This window comes from Myxine glutinosa, chromosome 1, assembly GCF_964187855.1.
Source record: "Myxine glutinosa chromosome 1, kmMyxGlut1.1, whole genome shotgun sequence".
Classification (NCBI taxonomy): domain Eukaryota; kingdom Metazoa; phylum Chordata; class Myxini; order Myxiniformes; family Myxinidae; genus Myxine; species Myxine glutinosa.
The window spans coordinates 246,127,297-246,150,628 of NC_136261.1; the positions used below are offsets into that span (position 1 = coordinate 246,127,297).

Consider the following 23,332-nt stretch of genomic DNA (forward strand, 5'->3'; position numbering starts at 1 on the left):
CCAGAAACCTTCCCAAAAGCAGCAAAAGATAAGTAATCACTCCCAATGAGCTTGATCTGGTGGGCTTTTGAGATCAGACAAAGTCAAGGGAGGAAGGAGAAGGCAGGGGAGGAAGGAGGGGAGATGGGAGAGAGGTGAGTGAGGCAAGAAGGGAAGTGTGGGGGGAAGGAAAGGGATAAGGGAGTGGGTGTGGAGAAGGGAGGTAGGGAGGTGGGGGGGGGGTGGAGAAGGGGGAGAAAGAGGGCGGGAGAAATGAAGAGGGGAGAGCAAAGCATCACTTAATGTCGCTAATTTGTATACTCCGGGAGGGAGGGATGGTGTGAGGAGGGGAGTGGCATGGATACTTCGAGACCTGGAAGGACTCTGTTCCACCTTCTGAAAACCGCATATGGAGCCAACCAACACACACACACACACACACACACACACACACACACACACACACACACACACACACACACACACACACACACACACACACACACACACACACACACACACACACACACACACACACACACACACACCCTTTTATTATTACTAGGGCGCCTAGTAATAATAACAGGTGGTCCGTTGTACCAAATTTTCATTGGTCATCACGGCCTTGTAGCATACCTCAGGGGGTTCTTTTGGGTCCTTTGGGTCGTCGGGGACTTTTGGGTCTTTTGGGTCATCAAGGACTGTTTGGGTCTTTGGGTACTTTTGGGTCTTTTGGGTCATTAAGGACTTTTGGGTTATCTGGGTCTTTTGTGTCCTTGGGGACTTTCGGGTCTTTTAGGACTTTTGGGTCATCTGGGTCTTTTGGGTCCTTGAGGACTTTTGGGTCTTTTAGGTCATCACTTCCCCATCACCCCTCCCCTCCAAAACTTCCCAATCACCCCTCCCCTCCAAATCTTACCCATCACCCGTCTCTTCCAAATATTCCCCCTTGCCCGTCCCTTCAAATCTTCCCCATTACCCCTTCCCTCCAAAACTTCCCCATCACCCCTCCCCTCCAAAGCTTCCCCATCACCCCTCCCCTCCAAATCTACCCCCTTTCCCCTCCCCTCCAAATCTTCCCCATCACCCATCTCTTTCAAATCTTCCCCCTTGCCCCTCCCCTCCAAATCTTCCCCATCACCCATCCCTTTCAAATCTCCCACCTTGCCCCTTCCCTCCTAAACTCCCCCCACACCCCCTCCCCTCCGAGACTCTCCCTTGCTCCTCCCCTCCTAGACTCCCCTCTCACCCCTCCTCCTCAAAGCGTCCTCCCAGCTTCTTCCCCCTTCCAACTTTCACCTCCCCCAACCTTCTGCCTCGCTCTTCCCCCTCCTCAAATAACACCTCACTGTGCCTCCCCAATCACCATCAAACCTTTTGTCCGCCCCATTCTTCCTTTTCTCCAAGCTATTCTGAAATCTCTGACACACCTTCAACAGCTCTCCCTACCTCTTCCTCCTCTTCCACATCTTACCCTACCCCTCCCCACCCCCCCCCCCCCTATTCTGTATCCGATGCTCCCCCTTCCTCTTCATTAACGGTATGGACCTCAAACATCCGGGGCCTTCGCTCAAACTTGACTGATCTCTCCATACAGGTTGTTTCTGACAAACCAGACGTGATCTGCTTCACAGAAACTTTCCTCCTTCATGATGTCTCTGATTCCTTGGAATCTCTCCCAGGTTACTCCCTCCTCCGGTATGATAGACCTGAGCCTCGTCCTGGAGGTGGGGTTGCTATCTTTCTAAAAAAACTCTCTTCCTCACTCACCCTGCAATGCCCTCTCTCCACCTCACCCCCAGGAATACCTTTGGCTACGGCTTCCCCTTCGCTCCCACCTTTTGTTCATATGTGTGTTGTACCGTCCACCAAATAGTGATGATTCCATCTACATCTCGCTGTCTGATAATATGGACCAACTTCTATCTACCCATCCCAACTCTCTCTTCCTCATATGTGGTGATTTCAATTGTCACCATGCCAGTTGGCTGGGTGTGGGTACCTCTCTCACCAGCCATGGCTCTTCAGCAAAGGACTTCTGCGACTCACTGGGACTGACACATTCTGTCAATTTCCCGACCCGGATCTCAGTCAACAGAGCATCTTCTCTTCTGGACTTGGTTATGACTAACTTCCCTGAAAATGTCTGCTGCTCTTCTTCTGCTCCAATTGGCTCATCTGATCATGTGCTTGTTAAAGTGGACATCTCTCTGACCATTCTCAGAGAGCCTCCTCAGCGTCGACGAGTCTGGCATTTCACTCAGGCCAACTGGCACGGTCTTCAAGCAGCCATCAATCATCTAGACTGGTCTCCCATCTCTACCGCCTCTGACATCAACTCATCCTGGGAATTCTTCAAAAGTAAATTGCTCTCTCTCATGCACAGATTTATCCCATCTCGTCTTCAGTTGTCATACCCTTCCTCCAGTCCATGGCACACGGAATCTTGTGGTGAGGCTGTTGCCCAGAAACAACTTGCTTTCGTCTCCTGGAAAGCAAATCCAACGGAAGGAAATCTCATTTCCTTTCACAAGGCCCGAAACAAGTGTGTGTCCACCCTCAGGAGAGCCAGGAAACAATATCTCTCCATTCTCAAGACCGAACTCTCTTATCTGTCTCCCTCTTCCAAATCCTGGTGGCGTCTGGTCAAATCTGTTTCTGGTGTTTGTTCCCCCTCCATCCCTTCTCTCACCTCAAACGGCTACACGGCTGACTCCGCACGTGAAAAAGCTGAATGCCTCAACTCTGTGTTTGCCTCTAAATCCTGTGTCCCAAACCCATCCCTCTCTGTGCCCACCGTACCCAGTTGTACCCAGCTGCTCCTGGACTCTGTGTCCTTTCCTCCTGACAAGGTGGAAAAGTTTCTGTCAACCCCCGACTCTGATTCTGCAACTGGACATGACGGCATCAGCCCACGGGTCCTAAAATCCTTTTCTTCCGCTCTTTCACTCCCTCTCTCTGTTCTCTTCACCCTCTCTTTTGCTCAAGGTCATCTGCCATCTGCTTGGAAATCAGCCAACATCACCGCTTTGCACAAAAAAGGTGCAAAAACAGATCCTAGCAACTACAGACCAATCAGCCTCTCCCAATTATCAGCAAAGTCATGGAATCCATCATTGCTTCAGATATGAAATCTTTCCTCTTCTCCAATGGCTTGATCTCTGATCATCAATTTGGTTTCAGACCTGGTCACTCTACTCTGGACATGCTGCTTCTGCTTTCTCAACAATGGATGTAGGTCCTCAATGCCAAACAGGAAATTAGAGCTGTCTCACTTGACATATCACATGCCTTCGATACGGTATGGCACCCCGCTCTGCTCACCAAACTCTCCTCCTTTGGTATCCATGGAAGTCTCCACGCATGGCTGGCGGACTTCCTCTCTAGTCGTAGTCAACGTGTGGCCCTGAATGGGTTTCTCTCATCTCCTCTTCCTGTTCAGGTTGGAGTTCCCCAAGGCAGTGTTCTGGGCCCTGTGCTTTTTCTGGTCTTCATCAATGATCTCTCTGACTCTCTTGAAAATCCTCTCTATCTCTTTGCTGATGACTCTACTCTCTGTCGCTCCATTCCTCATCCCTCAGATCGGCAGTCTGCAGCCTCCTCACTCTCTGCAGACCTGAACAAAATCACAGACTGGGCAAACAAGTGGAACATGTCTTTCAATCCTGACAAATCTCACACTCTTATGATGTCTCTCTGAAAAGACCGACTGGACAACCCTCCCATCCACTTTCTGAATAATCCTCTCCAAGTTCTGTCACTCAAGCTTTTGGGTCTCACTATCTGCCATGATCTTTCCTGGGAAAACCACATTTCAAATCTGGCCTCCAAAGCCAGTCGCCGACTGGGCATCCTCCGTCGTGCGAATTCCTTCCTTCGCACACCTGAGCTCCTCACCACATACAAGGCTTTCATCCGCAGCTCAATGGAATACTACTCTCCCCTCTGGGCTGGTGCTCCTGCCTCACACCTAGCTCGTCTTCACGCTGTTGAAACCAAAGCGTTCAGAATCATTGGAATCTCCCGCGATGAAGCTAACTCCAAGGGCCTTTCACTCACTCACCGCAGGCAGGTTGGTGGTCTTTCCATCTTCTACCGACTCCTCTCTGGCCTTGCCCCCCCCCCCCCACCCCCCAGCTCTCTCTGGGCTCTGTCCCCCAAATATTCCTACAGGTCACACAAGATCTGCCTGCAACCCTCTTATGGTTAAACTGCCAAAATCAAGACTCTCTGCTCACCTTCACTCCTTCATTCCTCTTTTCTCCCGCCTCTGGAACAAACTCCCTCACTCTCTTCAATCCCACTACACCCTCCAGGTCTTTAAAACAGCTGTTCACCACCATCTCTTATCTTCCCCCATCCAAAACCTTGATCTTTTCTACCCCCGCTAATGTCAACCCAAATCCACTTTTTTGAAATACCAACTTCTGTCCTGGAAGTCCTTGGTGTCCTTGTGTTTTATACTTTTTCCACCCCCCCCCCCCCCCCCACCCACCCCTTCCCATGCCTCCTCCCCCCAAGCCCTCTCCCTCCCACACATCTCCCAGCTCCCAGCTCTCAAATGTTGTGTTTGTGTGCTTCCCCTTCTCTCCCCATCTTGTCTTCCGCTCCCTCTTTTTATATATTTTGTTTGTCTGGTTGATTTGTTTGTGAAATAAATGTTAGCTCTTTCACGAGCCTCGATTCAGTATAAAAAAGAAAAAAAAAGACTTTTGGGTATTTTGGGTTATTGAGGACTTTTTGGGTCCTTTTGGGTCCTCAAGCACTTTTGGGTCATCAAGTACTTTTGGGTCATCAAGGACTTTTGGGTGATATGGGTGTCTTGGGTCCTCGTGGGTCTTTTGGATACTCGGGGACGTTTTGGTCATCTGTGACTTTTGGGTCATCTGGGTCATCAAGGACTTTTGGGTCATCGGGATCTTTTGGGTATCAAGTGTTAAAGGGTCTTCCAAGGTCTAAGGAGTCCAAAGGGTTAAAAGGTACATTTGAATAGTACGTAATTAATTCACAGACGTACGTCATAAATAGACACAAAAAGTATGCTCAACACACACACACACACACACACACACACACACACACACACACACACACACACACACACACACACACACACACACACACACACACACACACACACACACACACACACACACACACACACCATCATCATCATCCATTTATAGTAGATAGATTATTATTATGTCATCATCCATTGAATGAGAGATCAAATAAGTATATATTGGTATGCACAGTGTTTTATCTTCATTGTATCACTTGATTATCTTCAAAAACTATTTCACTTTTATCAAAAATAATTGATAAATAATTATGGTTAAATATCAAAAGCTGATATGATCAAACTGATACACATGTACATGTGCAAAAGGTGAACTTTGATCATCAGGAATAAGCTTTTAGAGTGAGCAAGTGTCAAGAAGGAAGGATGGGGTCGGGGGGGAGGGGTGGGAGATGGGTGTTGCAATATCAATACCTTCATTTGGATGTTTCGAAGTTATTTATTCACCAGAACACTTTTCTCTTCCTGCAGAGGAACAACACAATGATTTCTTCAGAAATCTAACAAACTTCCCATAAGAACACCAAGTACTGCATTGAATTTTAATGACCTAATGCCATTGCCTCATATCAAGTATCTTAACCATGTTCTCATTTTACACTGGGGATTGGAGGGGGGATCCCCTGCTGAACTGTTGACTTTCAGCTGTAATTGAAGACCATAGAATTATAACCAGGCTAAGTCACATTTTATTTTATTTTCCCGTTTTTCCCGTTTTTCAAAATATTTTTCACGTTTTTCTCGAAATGACTAAAATGTGACTTAGCCTGGTTATAATTCTATGGTCTTCAATTGTTATATGGTGTTGGAGATGAAAGAATGTCAATGACAGTTACAGTACATTCCTTCATTTGAATGTTCCTTAACTTCCTACATTTGTTTTGTATTGTTAGTGCTGGGGGAGGAGAAGCGAGGGATCTTTGATCTGTGTTTGGTCCCAGCCCCAAACCCCACCTCACCCTACCCTCCCCTCTCCTCTCCTCTCCTCTCCTCTCCTCTCCTCTCCCATGCCCTCCCCTGCCCTCCCCTGCCCTCCCCTGCCCTCCCCTGCCCTCCCCTCTCTCGTTAAAAGTGTATACACAAACAGACAGTACATACATACAGTCACGTGAAAAAGTAAGTACACCCCATGTAAAGTTTTGACTTTTTCAACATATTTCAACATACAGTTATTTGATCTTCATTACAATAATATTGACAGATAAAGGTGATATAATATAACAAATATCATGAAACATTTACATTTTGTAGTCCATTGTATAATTTAAATAAACATAAATGCAAATTTCGCATGTGGAAAAAGTAAGTACACCCCTACATTTATCACTACTTCAAATACCTAAAATTTGAATCAGGTGCACCAGCTCAAGTGCAAATGATTAGAACATCGTTCAAGAGTATCTTGGAGGAACCTGTCTTAATTAAACCTCAGACATTTAGTTTGGTTTGCTCCTTGTTGTTGAAGTGTGCGGCGTCACCATGCTGAGATCAAAAGAGCTCTCTGAGGCCTTCAGAAAGAAGGTTATAGATGCCTACGAGTCTGGGAAGGGATTTAAAAAGATCTCCAAACAATTTGAAATCAATCATTCGCCTGTCCGGAAGATCATCCACAAGTGGAGAAGATTCCAAGCAACTGCCAACTTGTTCAGGCCAGGCCGCCCCAGCAAGTTCAGCCCGAGAGCAGACCGCAAGATGCTGAAAAAAGTCTCTAAGAACCCCAGAATGTCATCACGGGACCTACAGGTAGCTCTTGCCACTGTTGATGTCAAAGTGCACGAGTCTACCATAAGAAAGAGGCTGCACAAATTTGATCTACATGGGAGGTGTGCCAGGAGGAAACCTTTGCTGTCCAGAAAGAACACCAGGGCAAGACTAAAGTTTGCCAATGAACACCTAGGCAAAGACCAGCACTTCTGGAACAATGTGCACTGCACAGATGAGTCAAAGGTAGAGCTATTTGGCCACAGTACCAGAAGACATGTTTGGCAAAAACCAAGGACAGCATTTGACCACAAGAACCTGATACCAACTGGAAAGCATGGTGGTGGAAATATTGTGGTTTGGGGCAGCTTTGCTGCATCAGGGCCTGGGCAGCTCACCATCATAGAATCCACTATGAATTCTTCATTGTACCAGAGGGTGCTTGAGGATAATGTGAGGCCATCTGTTGGAAAGTTGAAGCTCAACCGAAGTTCGACCTTGCAACATGACAATGACCCTAAACATACCAGTATATCCACCAAGGAATGGCTGAAAATAAAGAAATGGAGGGTTCTGGAATGGCCAAGTCAAAGCCCGGATATAAATCCCATCAAGATGTTGTGGGGGGATTTGAAACGAGCTGTGCATGCAAGAAACCCCTCAAGCATCGCACAGCTGAAAGAATTCTGCATGGAGGAGTGGGCAAAAATTTCTCCCAGTCGATGTCAGAGACTGGTAGACAGTTATAAGAAACGCCTACTTGAGGTTGTTTCTGCCAAAGGGTGCAACACCACCTATTAGAGCCAAGGGTGTACTTACTTTTTTCACATGCGAAATTTGCATTTATGTTTATTTAAATTATACAATGGACTACAAAATGTAAATGTTTCATGATATTTGTTATATTATATCACCTTTATCTGTCAATATTATTGAAATGAAGATCAAATAGCTGTATGTTGAAATATGTTGAAAAAGTCAAAACTTTACATGGGGTGTACTTACTTTTTCAGGTGACTGTATAGATTGTTATGTTTATGGGGGTAGGTGATGATATACCATAGTGGAGATAAGGTTGTGTAGTATTAGCATGAACCGTGGATATGTCAGAGACATTTCGATGTACATAAGTCGAAAAACTGTGAGCTTAAGGTTGTTTATGTCTTCTTCAAACGGGGGTGAAGACATGCGAATTAGGTCGGGTTTAAGGATAATTTCCCTAGTGTGCGCTTCCCCCTATGATCAATCCCCTACGTTTTTACCTTCACACGGCTAGCCATGAAAAATCCTCTCCATTAACCAACAACACCGACATGTTGCCGACGGAAATCCAGTACATTCACCATCGTGCTAAACCCTGCCCCACCACCGCCAACATAATCCGAACATTCCCAAAGAGACTAAACTCCGCCTCGAAGGAATTGTAACGGACAGGCCACGCTCCGAGCTTCATCATTGATCATAGAGACATGGGATGATTTGATGCAGCTCAGCGATCGGCCAAGTGTGATGTCAGAGCAAGCAGCTCGGGCAGTAGGCCTCAAGCTGACACCGTGTATCGTTCAATCCCGTTCCGAGGTCTGAGAGACTAAAAAATAATCACTGGTAATCTGAGTACGTGCTGAGTTGTAGCACATACAAAAAGTTTAACTAACAGATCCTGCCAGTTTGAAAGTTTTCCACGCGTTTATGTCACACTACTTTGTCTTGCATCGAAGGCACTAATTTTGAATCGAGGCCTATCAGAACACTTGCTTGGGTCACATGACATCCAAAATGGCGGCGCCCATGTCGCGCTGAATGTTTAGTCATGGCATCGGGAAAATCGCGTTTAAAGTGCTTCATGCACTTTGAACACGTCGTGAATGACATAACTTCGCCACTTACGCCTCTTAGATGGAGTAAATATCGTGAATGCCTGCAGACGTGGCTGCAATTGGACGGTGAGTGTCACAATCTTGCCAACAGACACCAGCATCTGGTCAACGTCGAGTTCACCAACACCTCCACGGGTCTATGATACACCTCCATGAGTCTAGGATCTACCTCCACGAGTCTACGATACACCTCCACGAGTCTACGATACACCTCCACGAGTCTACGATACACCTCCACGAGTCTACGATACACCTCCACGAGTCTACGATACACCTCCACGAGTCTACGATACACCTCCACGAGTCTACGATACACCTCCACGAGTCTACGATACACCTCCACGAGTCTACGATACACCTCCACGAGTCTACGATACACCTCCACGAGTCTACGATACACCTCCACAAGTCTACGATACACCTCCACGAGTCTACGATCTACCTCCACGAGTCTAGGATCTACCTCCACGAGTCTAGGATCTACCTCCACGGGTCTAGGATATACTTCCACGAGTCTAGGATCTATCTCCACGAGTCTAGGATCTACCTCCACGAGTCTAGGATCTACCTCCACGAGTCTAGGATACACCTCCACGAGTCGAGGATACACCTCCACGAGTCGAGGATACACCTCCACGAGTCGAGGATCTACCTCCACGAGTCTAGGATACACCTCCACGAGTCTAGGATACACCTCCACGAGTCTAGGATCTACCTCCACGAGTCTAGGATCTACCTCCACGAGTCTAGGATACACCTCCACGAGTCTAGGATCTACCTCCACGAGTCTAGGATACACCTCCACGAGTCTAGGATCTACCTCCACGAGTCTAGGATCTACCTCCACGTGTCTAGGATCTACCTACACTGCTAATTATTATACCCCAAGTTATTGTGCAGGGTGAGACGAAACGAGCTCTGTTGTACAATGTGTTACGGATTCGGCACTAATTATTATTGTTGTTATTATTATTATTGTTGGTTCTAAGTATTATGGTTATTGTTGTTTAAGGGAAATGGTTATTGTGGTTAAAAGGTTAAAAGCGCTCATGAAAAAGAGACAGGAACCCGGAAGACGACGACGGAGAGAGGAAGAGGAGAGGAAGAGGAAGAGGTGGAAAGACGCGTTTGTAGAAGCTCCATAGCTAGTGTGGTCGAGCGTACATCGCGAGTGAACTTTGAGTCCTTGAAAGGAATCTCGTGCGATTGGTGTTATCACTGGAGTAGTGAAAAAGCCTGAAAAGTCAGGTACAGGCGTGAGATTCCGGAGAATCCTCGCCTAGAGGCTGCGGCTCGAGTAAGAGCCGTCCGCCATTTTGGGAACCTCGCGCGTCGTTCGCGGAACAAGGTTTTGCCGAGGATGTGTGTATGCGACAGCGGCGTTTGAAGAATACTGTGCAGTTCGCCGGTTGAACGGTGAAGGTGCACGTTTGGATCGAGTCTTTGGGATTCCTCTTTCCACCGCTAATTTGCTGTTGGTTGGGACCACGTGACGACGATCCCCGCCTTGCCTACACCTCCTTACTCACCTCATCGCCTCATCGCCTCTTCGCCGGGAGCACCATTGTGTTATAGAGACATTGAGGAGGGCTCTGTTCCATTCCCTGGGAGTGCCGTGAGTTTGAGTTCGGTTACTAAAGAAGATGGTACCATCTTAAGATATTGATTGTATGGTTGATTGCTAGCATTGTTGTGTCGTGATTCCTGTGTACACTTTAATATATTCTTTGGTTGTGGATACCTCTGCGTGTGGTTTCCATATTGATTTTGACACGGAATAACATATATTTTTTCTGCCTTGGCTCCTCCCGGGGTTCGGAGGTGTACCGAGACCAGGAGGTCGGGGCGGAACACGTAACAAATGTCTGCATCGGTGGGTGATATTGGATATGCGTCCGCCTGCGTTCGATGTCAACCCACTATTTACGTTTGATCTCGATTAAAGGTCACATGACAGAGGTAAAACCTCAGATGTTTCAAACTCGTTATGATCTGCAAAAATATTTTCAAAGGGCACAAGTCCTGTTACACCCAAAAATTTAATCTGTCCATCTTTGCACAGCAGGCCATTGTGGTGTCAAATTTGGTTGTTGTTGTGTCACTTCGGACAGTTCTCTCGAACAAGCCCGTGACACAAAGACAGCGGATCGATCTCCCAGAAACGACCCAGAGATCCCCCACATCTAGGATGGTGTGACCCACCTTCACCAAGTCAGGGCCACGTCAGAGTTTGAGAAAGAGAGAAACAGGGACAAGAGGGAAAGGGACGGTCCATGGGGACCAATCGGCACTCTGACCCTAATAAAGCGCTGACCTGACGAATCCGGGCAAGCAGGACAGAATGGGGAAGATTTTGCCCCCGAATTGCATTGGGGGAAGAAGGGAGAAGGGTTCGACCACCATGAAGAAGCATCCGCGATATTTACTGTCAAGTTTGATTGAAATCCCTTCTCTCATCCACAAGTTGTGGTAACCAAGATTTTAAATTAAAGGTCACATGACCATGGTCCCTTTGACCTTTTCAACCCAAAATCGAACCAGTTCATCTTTGCATTACAGTTCATACCAATTTTGTTATCATACCAATTATTACAGTTCATACCAATAAGCCAATCCCATAAGCGGTTATTCTGGAAACAAAAGTCTGGTACGGACCGACAACCGGACGGACAACCGTCCTGCGGAGGCATAAAAACGTGCACTGTATACTAATTTTAATAATAAAATGCTCACTATCACCTTGCTGTTCTACCTGAGCTAAATAATTGCTGATTAATTCTACCTGAGATTTTTCAAGTATATTGCTTGATCTTGTGCGTTATTCTGTCTGTCTGTCTGTTTTTCTGTCTGTCTGTCTGTCTGTCTGTCTGTCTGTCTGTCGTCTGTCTGTCTGTCTGTCAGTCAGGCGCCTACAGGTCACAATTTTCAACCGATCTTCACGAAATTTTACCAAATGGTAGAGTTGATCATAAGCAAGAAGCTTATTGTTTTTGGGATCAAAAGGTCAATAGGTCAACATAGGTCAAAGTTCAGCAACTTTGTCGAATTTCTAAAATCATCAATTTTCATCCGATTGCCTTGAAATTTTAAGAAGATTTGTGCTACTTGAGCCCGTGGACATTCAGAATTTTCGCATACATCGAAGCCTGTATCTTTGCGTATTGACACGACGGTGAATAAACTATCATGCGATTTACTTCAGGTGTGTGCCTTATTATCTATGGATTGATACTTATTGTATCAATGGATTATCATGTATTCATCGGATTCATACCGCCGACCATAATACCAAGCTTCCCTACTCTACATTCACTATGCTATCCCTGGTCATCATGCGGTCCCCATATGCGCATTTGGAGGCATTTTTAGTGTCGCCCCCTTCATCAGTTGTTTTCCAGACAACCACGAAACGTCGTCAATAAGCAGTATCCCTTCCATATGCCAAGCTTACCCATTTTCGAGAGGATATCTCTGATGGTTTCGAAAATATTTTGGGTTAATTTCGGAGAAATTCATTGAATTTTACAGTAGGTACGTACGACAAAAGTACATTTTTTTACATTTCCGCTGTATGATGCGTGCGTAAGTAAGAGCCTTCAAAACTGACAGGGCCACAGAACCATGGGAGGGCTGTGCCGAGCATAAATTCCTAGGCTGAATTATATGTACTGACGGAGATACCACGCCACAAAGTCGGCACCGGAGCTAAAAATCCTCCTTTTTGACTCTACATGACCTAGTTTGACGTGGTCGTTCACGGAAACTGGCAGGATTTCAGAGTTAAACTTTTAACACAAGGTCAGGCATGTTATATACAATAAAAAAATGTATAGAAATCGTAGTCCCACGAGTTCGGAACGAAACTTTTTTTTGGCACTATTTCAGGCCTCAGCTTGATAAGAAGAATCTATCTACTCTGTCTGTCTCTCTCTCTCTCTCTCTCTCGTCCTGGTTGCGCCGGCGGACGGCTGCTTCATGCCCGTGGCTGCTGGTGAAGTGAATTTCGGAGCCTTTGTGCTACTTGGAATAAACGTGGAAAGAGGTGTGGTTGATCTGTTGTGCTCTTCAGGGGAGCTGTGGCCACGCTGTGCATTCTGGCAAGGAGTGAGAAAGGAGGACGTCTTGCAGCCGCTTCGCAGCTCGGGGTGCTTGCGTGGTTGACCGGCGCCATTGTGGACGCGTCGACGCTCGGTCCATTCGTCGACCGACCAAACCCATTTAACGACCACCAAGCGTCCAAAAGTCCTCCGAGGTCGGAGCTGAGTGTTGGCCGACCAAGAACATTTCTTTTTCTTTTATCTTTCCCCTTGTCCGTATTCATGTCAGCATGGAGGGTCCCTTGAGTAAGATTTATAGTTTTACCTTAGCATTCATTTTTATTGTCTTACCTTTATTTCATTAAATTTCTTATTGTGGAATTTTTAATTGTTGTATTGTTGATTTTCCTCGTCTAGTTTCTGTGTTTGTGGGTTTGAGGAATACATCCTGTGGCTTTCGTCCATGCCGGTAAGCACCCTTGTTTCCTTCGTCCACGCACAACGGACTGACCGCCAATTTCCAGCTTGACCACCTCGGAGTTTAAACTGTTCCGCTATCTGCCACCTGTGATCTTATTCACTGGTGGCACGACAAGTGGTGTCAGGAGCGGTAATCAAACCCTGTGGGACACTCGGTGTCTGGGGTGCAAGTGCCACACTCGCTGAGCGCAAATTGCGCTCAGCTTTCGGAATCCAAATTTTAAATGATCGTCTTTCTCTCATCGAGGGGGAGGGGATCGTAGTACCGAGGTCTAAATTTTATAATCAATTGGTGTCGGGAAGAACACCAAAAAAAAAAAAAAAAAAATCGCGTTGTTAAATTTAAATTCCTTTTTTCTGAGGAGATTATGTGCGCACAGGAAAGCTTACGGCTGGGATAAAATTCATAGGTTTGCAGGACACAGCCTTCAACTGGCTGCGGGGGCGACGTCTCCAATATTAGGCCGCGGTGGTTGTGGTGATGTAGTTTGGTAGTCTGGAGGTCAACGTGGTGTTATGGGTGTCCTAGGTGTGTGGACCATGTCTTCTGGGATTGAGTCTCCTGGGAGAGCGGGCTGTCAACTAGACATTGGGCGTGGTCAAGTATGGGTGGGCACTGGGCCGCATGTGAGTGGACTGGGGATGTGAGAGGTGCAGGGGACGTGATGAGGATGCCACGCACTGAGACCGTACCCCCCAGGTCTGAGGCCTTGGGAATGGTGGAGTTGGCAGCAGGTGCTCACCACATTGGCCAGCTGGGGCTAGTGGAGTAGTGGTCCTCACGGGAGACCAAAGGATGGATGGTGAGTCGCACCCTTATGGACACTCATGGGCTGTGTTGGCGTTTCAGCTGCTCAACTTGTCCCGATGGCCCTTGCACGGTAGAGGGGCGGAGCTGTCATAGCCAATGGTAGTAGTGTAGTAAAGGTCACCGGAGGAGGCGGATCCACATACTTGCCAGTACAGTCGGATGAAAGGAAATTTGGTGAAATTTAATAGGCCCCATGGGATAAATTTTGGGATTCAGTAGGGTGGATGGCACTCTTGGACCCGGCCAACCTGCAACTACCTGCACATCAAGGTAAAGGCAAGGTACCTTCACGTTTACTGTCCCAGGGCTTTGGTACTTGCTCATATAAATTGGGACATGAGAATTTGGAATGGGGGGGGGGGGGGGGTGAGAATGATGGCATGGCCGGTGAGGGGATTGGTGTGTGTGCCACAAAGTGTCTTGTCTTGTAGGTGGCGTTTGTTTATGTGTAGAGGTTTTTGTGTGGTTGTGAGGATGGAGATGAAAATTGAGTCATTGTTGAAATGTGAGTGAAATGTAAATGGGGATTTCACATGTAAGCAGACCATGGCAGCATCTTTTTGTGCCATCTTTTATTGAAATATGTGGTTGAGAATTGAATGGCAGCGGGGGAGGAAATGTTTTTGTGGATTTTGTGGATGGGGAAGGTGTGTGTGTCCGCAGGTACGGATCAAGCTCTGGAGGAGCGGTGACTGCGGCCCCCTCTGCGGTAATTGCCAGGAGTTAAAACTGTTTGATAGCCAGTGGTGTCTGGAAATTGGGAGCCCATCGGCATTGGGGTCTGTTAGGGCGTCCTGCGATGTGGAGACCCTCGGCGACCCATGAGGCTGTGTAAAAGCCTGAGGCGACGAAGCCTGGTGTGGAGACCTCCCCGGCGGGACGACAGCTAAGGAGCTGTTTGGCTGTCATGGGCTGCGGGGGGATTATAACTAATTATAAATGAGCATAATATAAATATAATTCCAGTAATCTCTGTGTGTGTGTCTGTGTGTGTGTCTGTATGCGACCGCTGTTTCTCGACAACTACCGGTCCGATATACTTGAAACTTGCCAGGTATATTGCTGGGGACCCGAGGATGTGCCTTTTCAAGGTTTTAAATTAATCGGACAAGTAGTTACCGAGCTATGGCGATTTCTTTACCAAACTCCGCAAGCCGTTCGCTTTGGACCAAACCATTGCATGTAAATAGAGGGGGGGGATTGTCACCGTACTCGCAAGCCGTTCGCTTTGGACCAAACCATTCCATGTAAATAGAGGGGGGGGGGGGATTGTCACCGTACTCGCAAGCCGTTCGCTTTGGACCAAACCATTTCATGTAAATAGAGGGGGGGGATTGTCACCGTACTCGCAAGCCGTCCGCTTTGGCTTTGCGAATGGACCAAACCATTTCATGTAAATAGAGGGGGGGGATATAATTTTAGATATATATATAGTACGGGCATGCCCTAGTAATATAAATGTTATGAACATAATATAAATATACAGGGTGTCTCAAAATACATGGAACCATGTCACTGCTAATAATTCAACCAATATTAATGTTCTTGTTCTTTTTTTCAGATTTGAAGAGAGGAGACCATAACAACTAATAATTATCAATCAAAATGCCTTGGACAAAGGAGGAAAAAATATTTTGCGTCACTACTTATTTGGAGACAAAATCATTCAAAACGGTCCAAGCAAAATTTCGCAGGAAGTTCAAATTCAACAACTATCGCCAGAAAAACCAAATTTATCGTTGGGCACACAAATTTCAAGCCACTGGATCAGTAAACAACCTCAACAAGAAGGCAGAAACACCCAGTTCTGGCAGGAAGCTGACTGCAAGATCTCCTGACAATGTGAATGCGGTGAGACATTCTGTCGGAAGGAGCCCGAAAAAGTCCATCCGAAGACGTAGCCAAGAGCTGGGTCTTTCACGTGTGTCAGTGCAAAGAATCTTGATCAAGGATCTTCAGCTGTACCCATACAAGATCCAGATCAAGCATAAACTCTCACCAGCTGACATGGCAAAACGTGTTGTGATGTGCCGGTGGTTCGAGAACAAGATCGAAGAGGATCCTGACTTTCTTGATGATGTTTGGTTCAGCGACAAAGCACACTTCTTGCTCTGTGGGCATGTCAATAGCAAGAACAATGTGTTCTGGGGCACACAAGCCCCAGACGAGGTGCTTCAGAGGCCCTTGCACTCTGTGAAATGCACGGCCTGGGTGGCCATCTCAAAACATGGCATAATCGGCCCGTTTTGGTTTGAAGACGCAGACGAGGAGGCAGTCACTGTCACAAACGAGCGTTACATTGTGGTGCTCAACAAGTTCTGGAGGGGACTTGGGAGACGTCGTGGCATGAATCGAGATGTGCAATGGTTCCAACAAGATGGGGCAACTCCACAGTCCAAATACAGCCAACATCACGATGGAGTGGCTGGACCACCGATTCCCTGATCGGCTGATCAGCAGGTGCCGCGAACCCGAGTGGTTTCCGCATTCACCCGATCTAAACCCCCCAGATTTTTATCTCTGGGGGTTCTTGAAGGACCACGTGTATGAGAATCATCCTCAATCCATTTCTGAACTGAAAGTGGCCATCACCCAGAAGATTCGTGCCATCAGGAAGAAAGAGTGTGTCAGGGTGATTGACAACTTCGCTCGTCGGCTTCAAGTGTGTCTAAGGCGCAAAGGCGGTCATTTGGAACATGTGCTCTAATAAATGTATCCTTTGAGCTGGAGACCTCAAATCTTCAGTTTTTAAATTGTTATCATATGAGCTTCCAGGAAATTTAATCTTTTTTGGAGTTTCTTGTCTGAGTAATAAATTATTATCATGTTAATGGGTTCCATCTATTTTGAGACACCCTGTACAACAACAACAACAACAACAACAACAACAGCCCAGTGTTGGCTTAGCGGTTAGGGTGCCGGCTTGGGATCCTAGGATCCTGGGTTCGAATCCCGGTCGATCGCTGAATTAACGCCAGGGGGGTTGACTCAGCCTGTCATCCTTCCGAGGTCGGCAAATTGAGTACCAGCTTGCTGGGATGAATGATCACGGTGTGTACCCCAATTCAGAATAGGCACACTGTATCCATGCGCATCGTAAGAGCGTGACCAAGGGTTGGCGTCAGGAAGAGCATCCGGCCATAAAAACATTGCCTCAAACAGGGAACCATGATTGTCATGGGGCCCGCAAGGCTAACCCCTGCTCTAGCGGGGAAAAATGGCCTTAAAACGATCATTCATCATCATCATCATAATCAACAACATCATCATCATCATCATAATCAACATCATCATCATCATAATCATCATCATAATCAACATCATCATCATCATCATCAACAACAACAACAACAACAACAACAACAACAACAACAACAACATCATCAACAACATCATCATCATCAACAACAACAACAACAACAACATCATCAACAACAACAACAACATCATCAACAACAACAACAACATCATCAACAACAACATCATCAACAACAACATCAACATCATCAACAACGACAACAACAACAACAACAACAACGACAACAACAACGACAACAACAACGACAACAACAACGACGACAACAACGACAACAACAACGACGACAACAACGACAACAACAACAACGACGACAACGACAACAACAACAACAACAGGCATTTTAAGGCCATTTTCCCTGCAAGAGCAGGGGTTAGCCTTGTGGTCCCCATGACAATCTTCTCCATTTTGCCCTATTTTCTGCATCTCCCCTTGTTAACCCCCTTGCCCGCATTTCTTCGCATTTATATTTAACATAATATAAATATAAATGAACATATTATATACATAATATAAATGAACAAGATTATAACTAATTAATTGACATATGTGGGAAAATTACACACCCAGACCAGGAATCAGATCCAGGTCCATACCCTGACCATAACAGTGCTCTGCCAATTGAGCTATCTGGGCGACCCTGACCAAGCATGTAATTTTCCCACAAAGAATTTCCACTCTTTCCCTCACTGCTTCCAGGGCATTCACTGCCAACCATAGGAGCACCAACGGCCTGATCATGGGAGAGACTTTCTCCAATGGGGGGGGGGACAAATCCATGTCCGCTATTACAAACACCACTGGGGGCGTAGAAACACAATTGTATAAATGAGCAGAATTATAACTGATTAATTGATATAGTCACGTGAAAAAGTAAGTAAAGTTTTGTAAAGTTTTGTTTTGACTGTAAAGTAAAGTAATGTAAAGTTTTGACTTTTTCAACATATTTCAACATACAGCTATTTGATCTTCATTTCAACAATATTGATAGATAAAGGTGATATAATATAACCAATATCATGAAACATTTACATTTTGTAGCCCATTGTATAATTTAAATAAACATAAATGCAAATTTCACATGTGGAAAAAGTAAGTACACCCTTGCCTCTAATAGGTGGGATTGCCCCGTTTGGCAGAAACAACCTCAAGTAGGCGTTTCTTATAATTGTCTACCAGTCTCTGACATCGACTGGGAGAAATTTTTGCCCACTCCTCCATGCAGAATTCTTTCAGCTGTGCGATGTTTGAGGGGTTTCTTGCATGCACAGCTTGTTTCAAATCCCCCCACATCATCTCGATGGAATTTAGATCCAGGCTTTGACTTGGCCATTCCAGAACCCTCCATTTCTTTCTTTTCAGCCATTCCTTGGTGGATTTACTGGTATGTTTAGGGTCATTGTCATGTTGCAAGGTCCACCTTTGGTTGAGCTTCAACCCTCCGACAGATGGCCTCACATTATCCTCGAGCACCCTCTGGTACAATGACGAATTCATAGTGGATTCTATGATGGTGACCTGCCCAGGCCCTGATGCAGCAAATCTGCCCCAAACCATAATATTTCCACCACCATGCTTTACAGTTGGTATCAGGTTCTTGTGGTCAAATTCTGTCTTTCGTTTTCGCCAAACATGTCTTCTGGTGCTGTGGCCAAATAGCTCTACCTTTGACTCATCTGTCCAGAGCACATTGTTCCAGAAGTGCTGGTCTTTGCATAGGTGTTTATTGGCAAACTTTAGTCTTGCCCTAATGTTCTTTCTGGACAGCAAAGGTTTCCTCCTGGCACACCTCCCATGTAGATCAAATTTGTGCAGCCTCTTTCTAATGGTAGAGTCGTGCACTTTGACATCAACAGTGGCAAGAGCTACCTGTAGGTCCCGTGATGACATTCTGGGGTCCTTAGAGAATTCTTTCAGCATCTTGCGGTCTGCTCTCAGGCTGAACTTGCTGGGGTGGCCTGGCCTGAACAAGTTGTTAGTTGTTTGGAATCTTCTCCACTTGTAGATGATCTTCCGGACAGTCGACTGGTTGATTTCAAATTGTTTGGAGATCTTTTTAAATCCCTTCCCAGACTCGTAGGCATCTATAACCTTCTTTCTGAAGGCCTCAGAGAGCTCTTTTGATCTAGGCATGGTGACGCCGCACACTTCAACAACAAAGAGCAAACCAAACTAAATGTCTGAGGTTTAAATAAGACAGGTTCCTCCAAGATCCTCTCTAACGATGTTCTAATCATTTGCACCTGAGCTGGTGCACCTGATTCTAATTTTAGGTATTTGAAGTAGTGATAAATGTAGGGGTGTACTTACTTTTTCCACGTGCGAATTTTGCATTTATGTTTATTTAAATTATACAATGGACTACAAAATGTAAATGTTTCATGATATTTGTTATATTATATCACCTTTATCTGTCAATATTGTTGAAATGAAGATCAAATAGCTGTATGTTGAAATATGTTGAAAAGGTCAAAACTTTACATGGGGTGTACTTCCTTTTTCACGTGACTGTATGTGGGAAAATTACATGCCCTGACCAGAAATCGAACCCAGGTCCTCTGGTGAACCGCACCAGTGCTCTGCCATCTGAGCTACCTGGGCAACCCTGACCAAGCATGTAATTTTCCCACAGCTCAGACGGCAGATTGTGTGGTCAGGTTCGCCTGCCACCATTGGCTCTGCTTTTCTCACTTTATTGTTAATTGCCTTATTTGTATGACTGTTGTAAAAGAGCAACCTCGATGACACATGGTATGGCTGTATGCACAGGCCAACTGGCAAGGACTTCAGTCAACCCCATCACAAAATGATTGGAACACCATCTCCAAAGCACCTGATATCGATTCTGCATGGGAATACTTTCACAAAAGACTATTTTCTCTCATGCACCAGTTTATTCCATTCCATCTGACTTTCCTATCCATCCTATCAACCAAGGTACACTGTGGAGCCAATTGCAGTGGGGCAGCTTGCTTTCTCCGGATGGAAAGCTAATCTGAATGAGGGTAACTTTCTTTCATTCTTTAAGACTCGAAACAAATGTGTCTATCCTAAGACAAGCCATAAAACATAATTTTGCAAATATCAAGGCTGCACTCTCGAACCACTCTCCCTCCTCCAGGTCATGGTGGCACCTTGTCAAGTCTGCCTCTGGTACTTGCTCCTTCTCCATCCTATCCCTCACTTCAAAGTCTGTATTGCAGAGTATGCCAAAGATAAGACAGAATGTCTAAACTCTGTCTTTGCCTTGAAATATCATGTATCCAACCAATCTTGCTTTGCCCCCATATTATTCAGACACACCCACTATCTACTGGACTCTGTCATTCTCACCAGAGAAGGCAGAGAAACTTCTGTCCAGCCTTGACCCTGCTTGGGCGATGGGCCCAGATGGCATCAGTATGCTTGTTCTCAAATCCTGCACTGCTGTTATTACTTCCCCCTATATCTTCCCTGTTCAGTTTGTCCTTCTCCTTTGGCTGCATCCCCTCTGTCTGGGAGTCAGCAAACATCACTCCCATCCACAAGAAGGGTGCAAACACAGACCAAATCAAATACCAACAATAGGCAAAGGAGGCCACCTTCATTCCTGGATTTCTGACTTCCTCCACTTATGCAGTCAACGTGTTGCCATCAATGGAACCCTCTCCTCCCCTCTCCCAAAGGAGGTGAAGTTCCCCACGGCAGTGTTTTGGGCCCTGTCTTATTCCTCTTCTATATTAATGACCTCTCCGATGCTCTGGAAAACACCCCGATTCTTTTTTTCAGATGACTCCACATTGTGTCGTACAGCACTGCCATCCCTATGATACGCATACAACAACTGCATAGACTGCTTTGATAAGTGAAACATGTCTTCAATTCTGGAAAATCTCTGTCCCACCCTGTCACTCTCGAAGGATCATCAAATGAACCCACCTATCTATTTCCTTGGTCATCAGTGTCATTAATTTGTGCCAAAACAGATTTACAGTTGTCGTCTCAGTTGATTTTCCTTGCAACCTTCACACATCTAACAATGTTCTAACAAAATCGTTTCATATTTAAAAGGTCCTTGTCAAGGATGGAAAAGTTAACCTGACTTGTATAAACCTCAAAGATGTCAAGGCTCTTGCTGATTCCACCAAGTCTCATGCGTGAGACGATAGTGATGCAACTATCAAAAGGGTCTTTTAAAAAGAGGATATTAGACACATGCAGCGAGTGCCGAAATCTGAACATACAGTGCCTGAAGAAAAATTTGCAAAACCTGTAGAGATCCAAGCACCAGTCTTATGTGAGGAGGATCATGGACCTTATCTCTCATACTGTAGTTGTGATATGGGATAGATTTGCACTATTATGAAGGAACTGGCTGGGGGCAGGGGGGCAGGGAATCAAATCAAGCTGGGACAAGATTTTCATCTTACATACTGTGGCAGCAGCATGACATCTATATTAGTGAAAGATTGTGTGTTGGTGTGTGTTGGTGTGTGTGTGTGTGCCCTCCATAACTCCAAAACAATGAAACCTAGCAACCCAAAACTTTGCAGGCATACCAAGGGAACTCCAAGGTAGTGCAAAAATGTTTTTAAAAAATGGGTGTTTGGGTACATTTAAACACCAATTTTGAAGATAAATTAACGGGCTTATTAAATGAAAATGAAAAACAGGCTTACCCTTGATCAGCCCACGTTCACCTCGCAGGGGTCTTAATCTGCCATTTTCTTTCAGCCTAATCAAAAATCCTTGCCTTGGAACAGGTAGGTCGTAATGATTTCTGTACGATACACCTTCATACCAACGAATCGCTTTATACATTGCTGATCGCTGATCTTCATACCTAAGAATTGCTGTATACATTGCCAATCACTTGCCAAGCCATCTGTTCCTTATCAATTGATGCTTTTAAGCCATGGCGATTCAGTCAACAGCGGTGTCATTGCCTTTTTTGTCGTTTTTGAAAATAAATTTACAAATTGACATTCAAGACAATGTTAAGGTGATAAAGTAAACAAAGTACATATATAAACGTGTGTGCCGTTGTCAGTTAAATTTGGCAAAAGTTTAAAAATGTAACTCCCACATCAGAGTTCCAGTTCCAGAATGGGTACACATGGTAACGGTCACAGTCACAGTCCGAATCGCACCAAAGTTTGAGTCGCATCCCTCAAGGGAGACCCATGTTAGAATCTCTTTTAAAATGGTACCTGCTGTTTGAAAGTGATGGGTGGTATTGCTGTCTTGTTTGAACATATCCCATTAGTCATTTAGTTCAATCCTGTACTAATGCTGGCACACGGGACCATCCTCCTTGCTTCCCCTCATGTCCTCCAACCAAATGCAAGTTAACACCAATGCCCAACCCTTCACTTCATGTACCCCAACCAAATGCTAATTATTCCCCTCAACTCCCCTAATTATTTTTTTGTTTCTCTGAATCTGATTTCTTTACCTCAGCCACCGAAGGTGGACGTTTTTTGTCGAAGGTGGTTTTCATCCCTGTCTGTTTGTTATGATGGAAATGTACATTTTTCATCATATGTAGGTCTGTCTTATTTGTTTGTTTGTATGTTTATATGTGAGTGTGATAACTCATGAACACTTTCAGCGATCTTCGTCAAACTTTACCAGAGGATGACAAAGTTACGATTACAAATGTTACTGTCACAACTGTCAATATATATATATATATATATATATATATATATATATATATATATATATATATATATATATATATATATATATATATTGTTGCAGTTTTGCGAATAAAGGATGACCCCCCTCGTAGGTAGTTGAACCACAACGTGTAGCCTCGCTTTAGTTCAGTTATTTCTTATTAAATGTAAGTGTAGTCTCCTTTCCTGTGTTAGTATGCGTTGAGCAGGCCAGTGAGTTAGGTGTTCTTTGGGCTAGAATGCCACATGCTAGGCCTGGAACAAGTGTGGACTCGACCCGATACCCTTCCACACGCTCGCTACGGGAGTGGCGACTCGGCCTCGTGGACTCGAAGACCCGAGGGGGAAAAGGGAATAACCCCCCCCTCTGTACGTCGACGGGCTTCGAGAG

The 23,332-nt window shown here is 45.5% G+C and overlaps 1 protein-coding gene across 7 annotated transcripts in view; it reads right to left on the minus strand.

Moving 5' to 3' along the window:
• LOC137435788 (AT-rich interactive domain-containing protein 4B) overlaps positions 1-23,332 on the minus strand; it is a 198,729-nt gene that overhangs the window by 158,679 nt on the left and 16,718 nt on the right. For all 7 annotated transcript variants that reach the window (XM_078785606.1, XM_078785603.1, XM_068129745.2 and 4 more), the window contains exon 2: positions 5,474-5,524. Coding sequence is in view for 6 of the 7 variants with exons in the window: in XM_078785603.1 (XP_078641729.1) it covers positions 5,474-5,479 (6 nt within the window). In the remaining variant the exon portion in view is untranslated. The remainder of the gene's footprint in view (positions 1-5,473; positions 5,525-23,332) is intronic.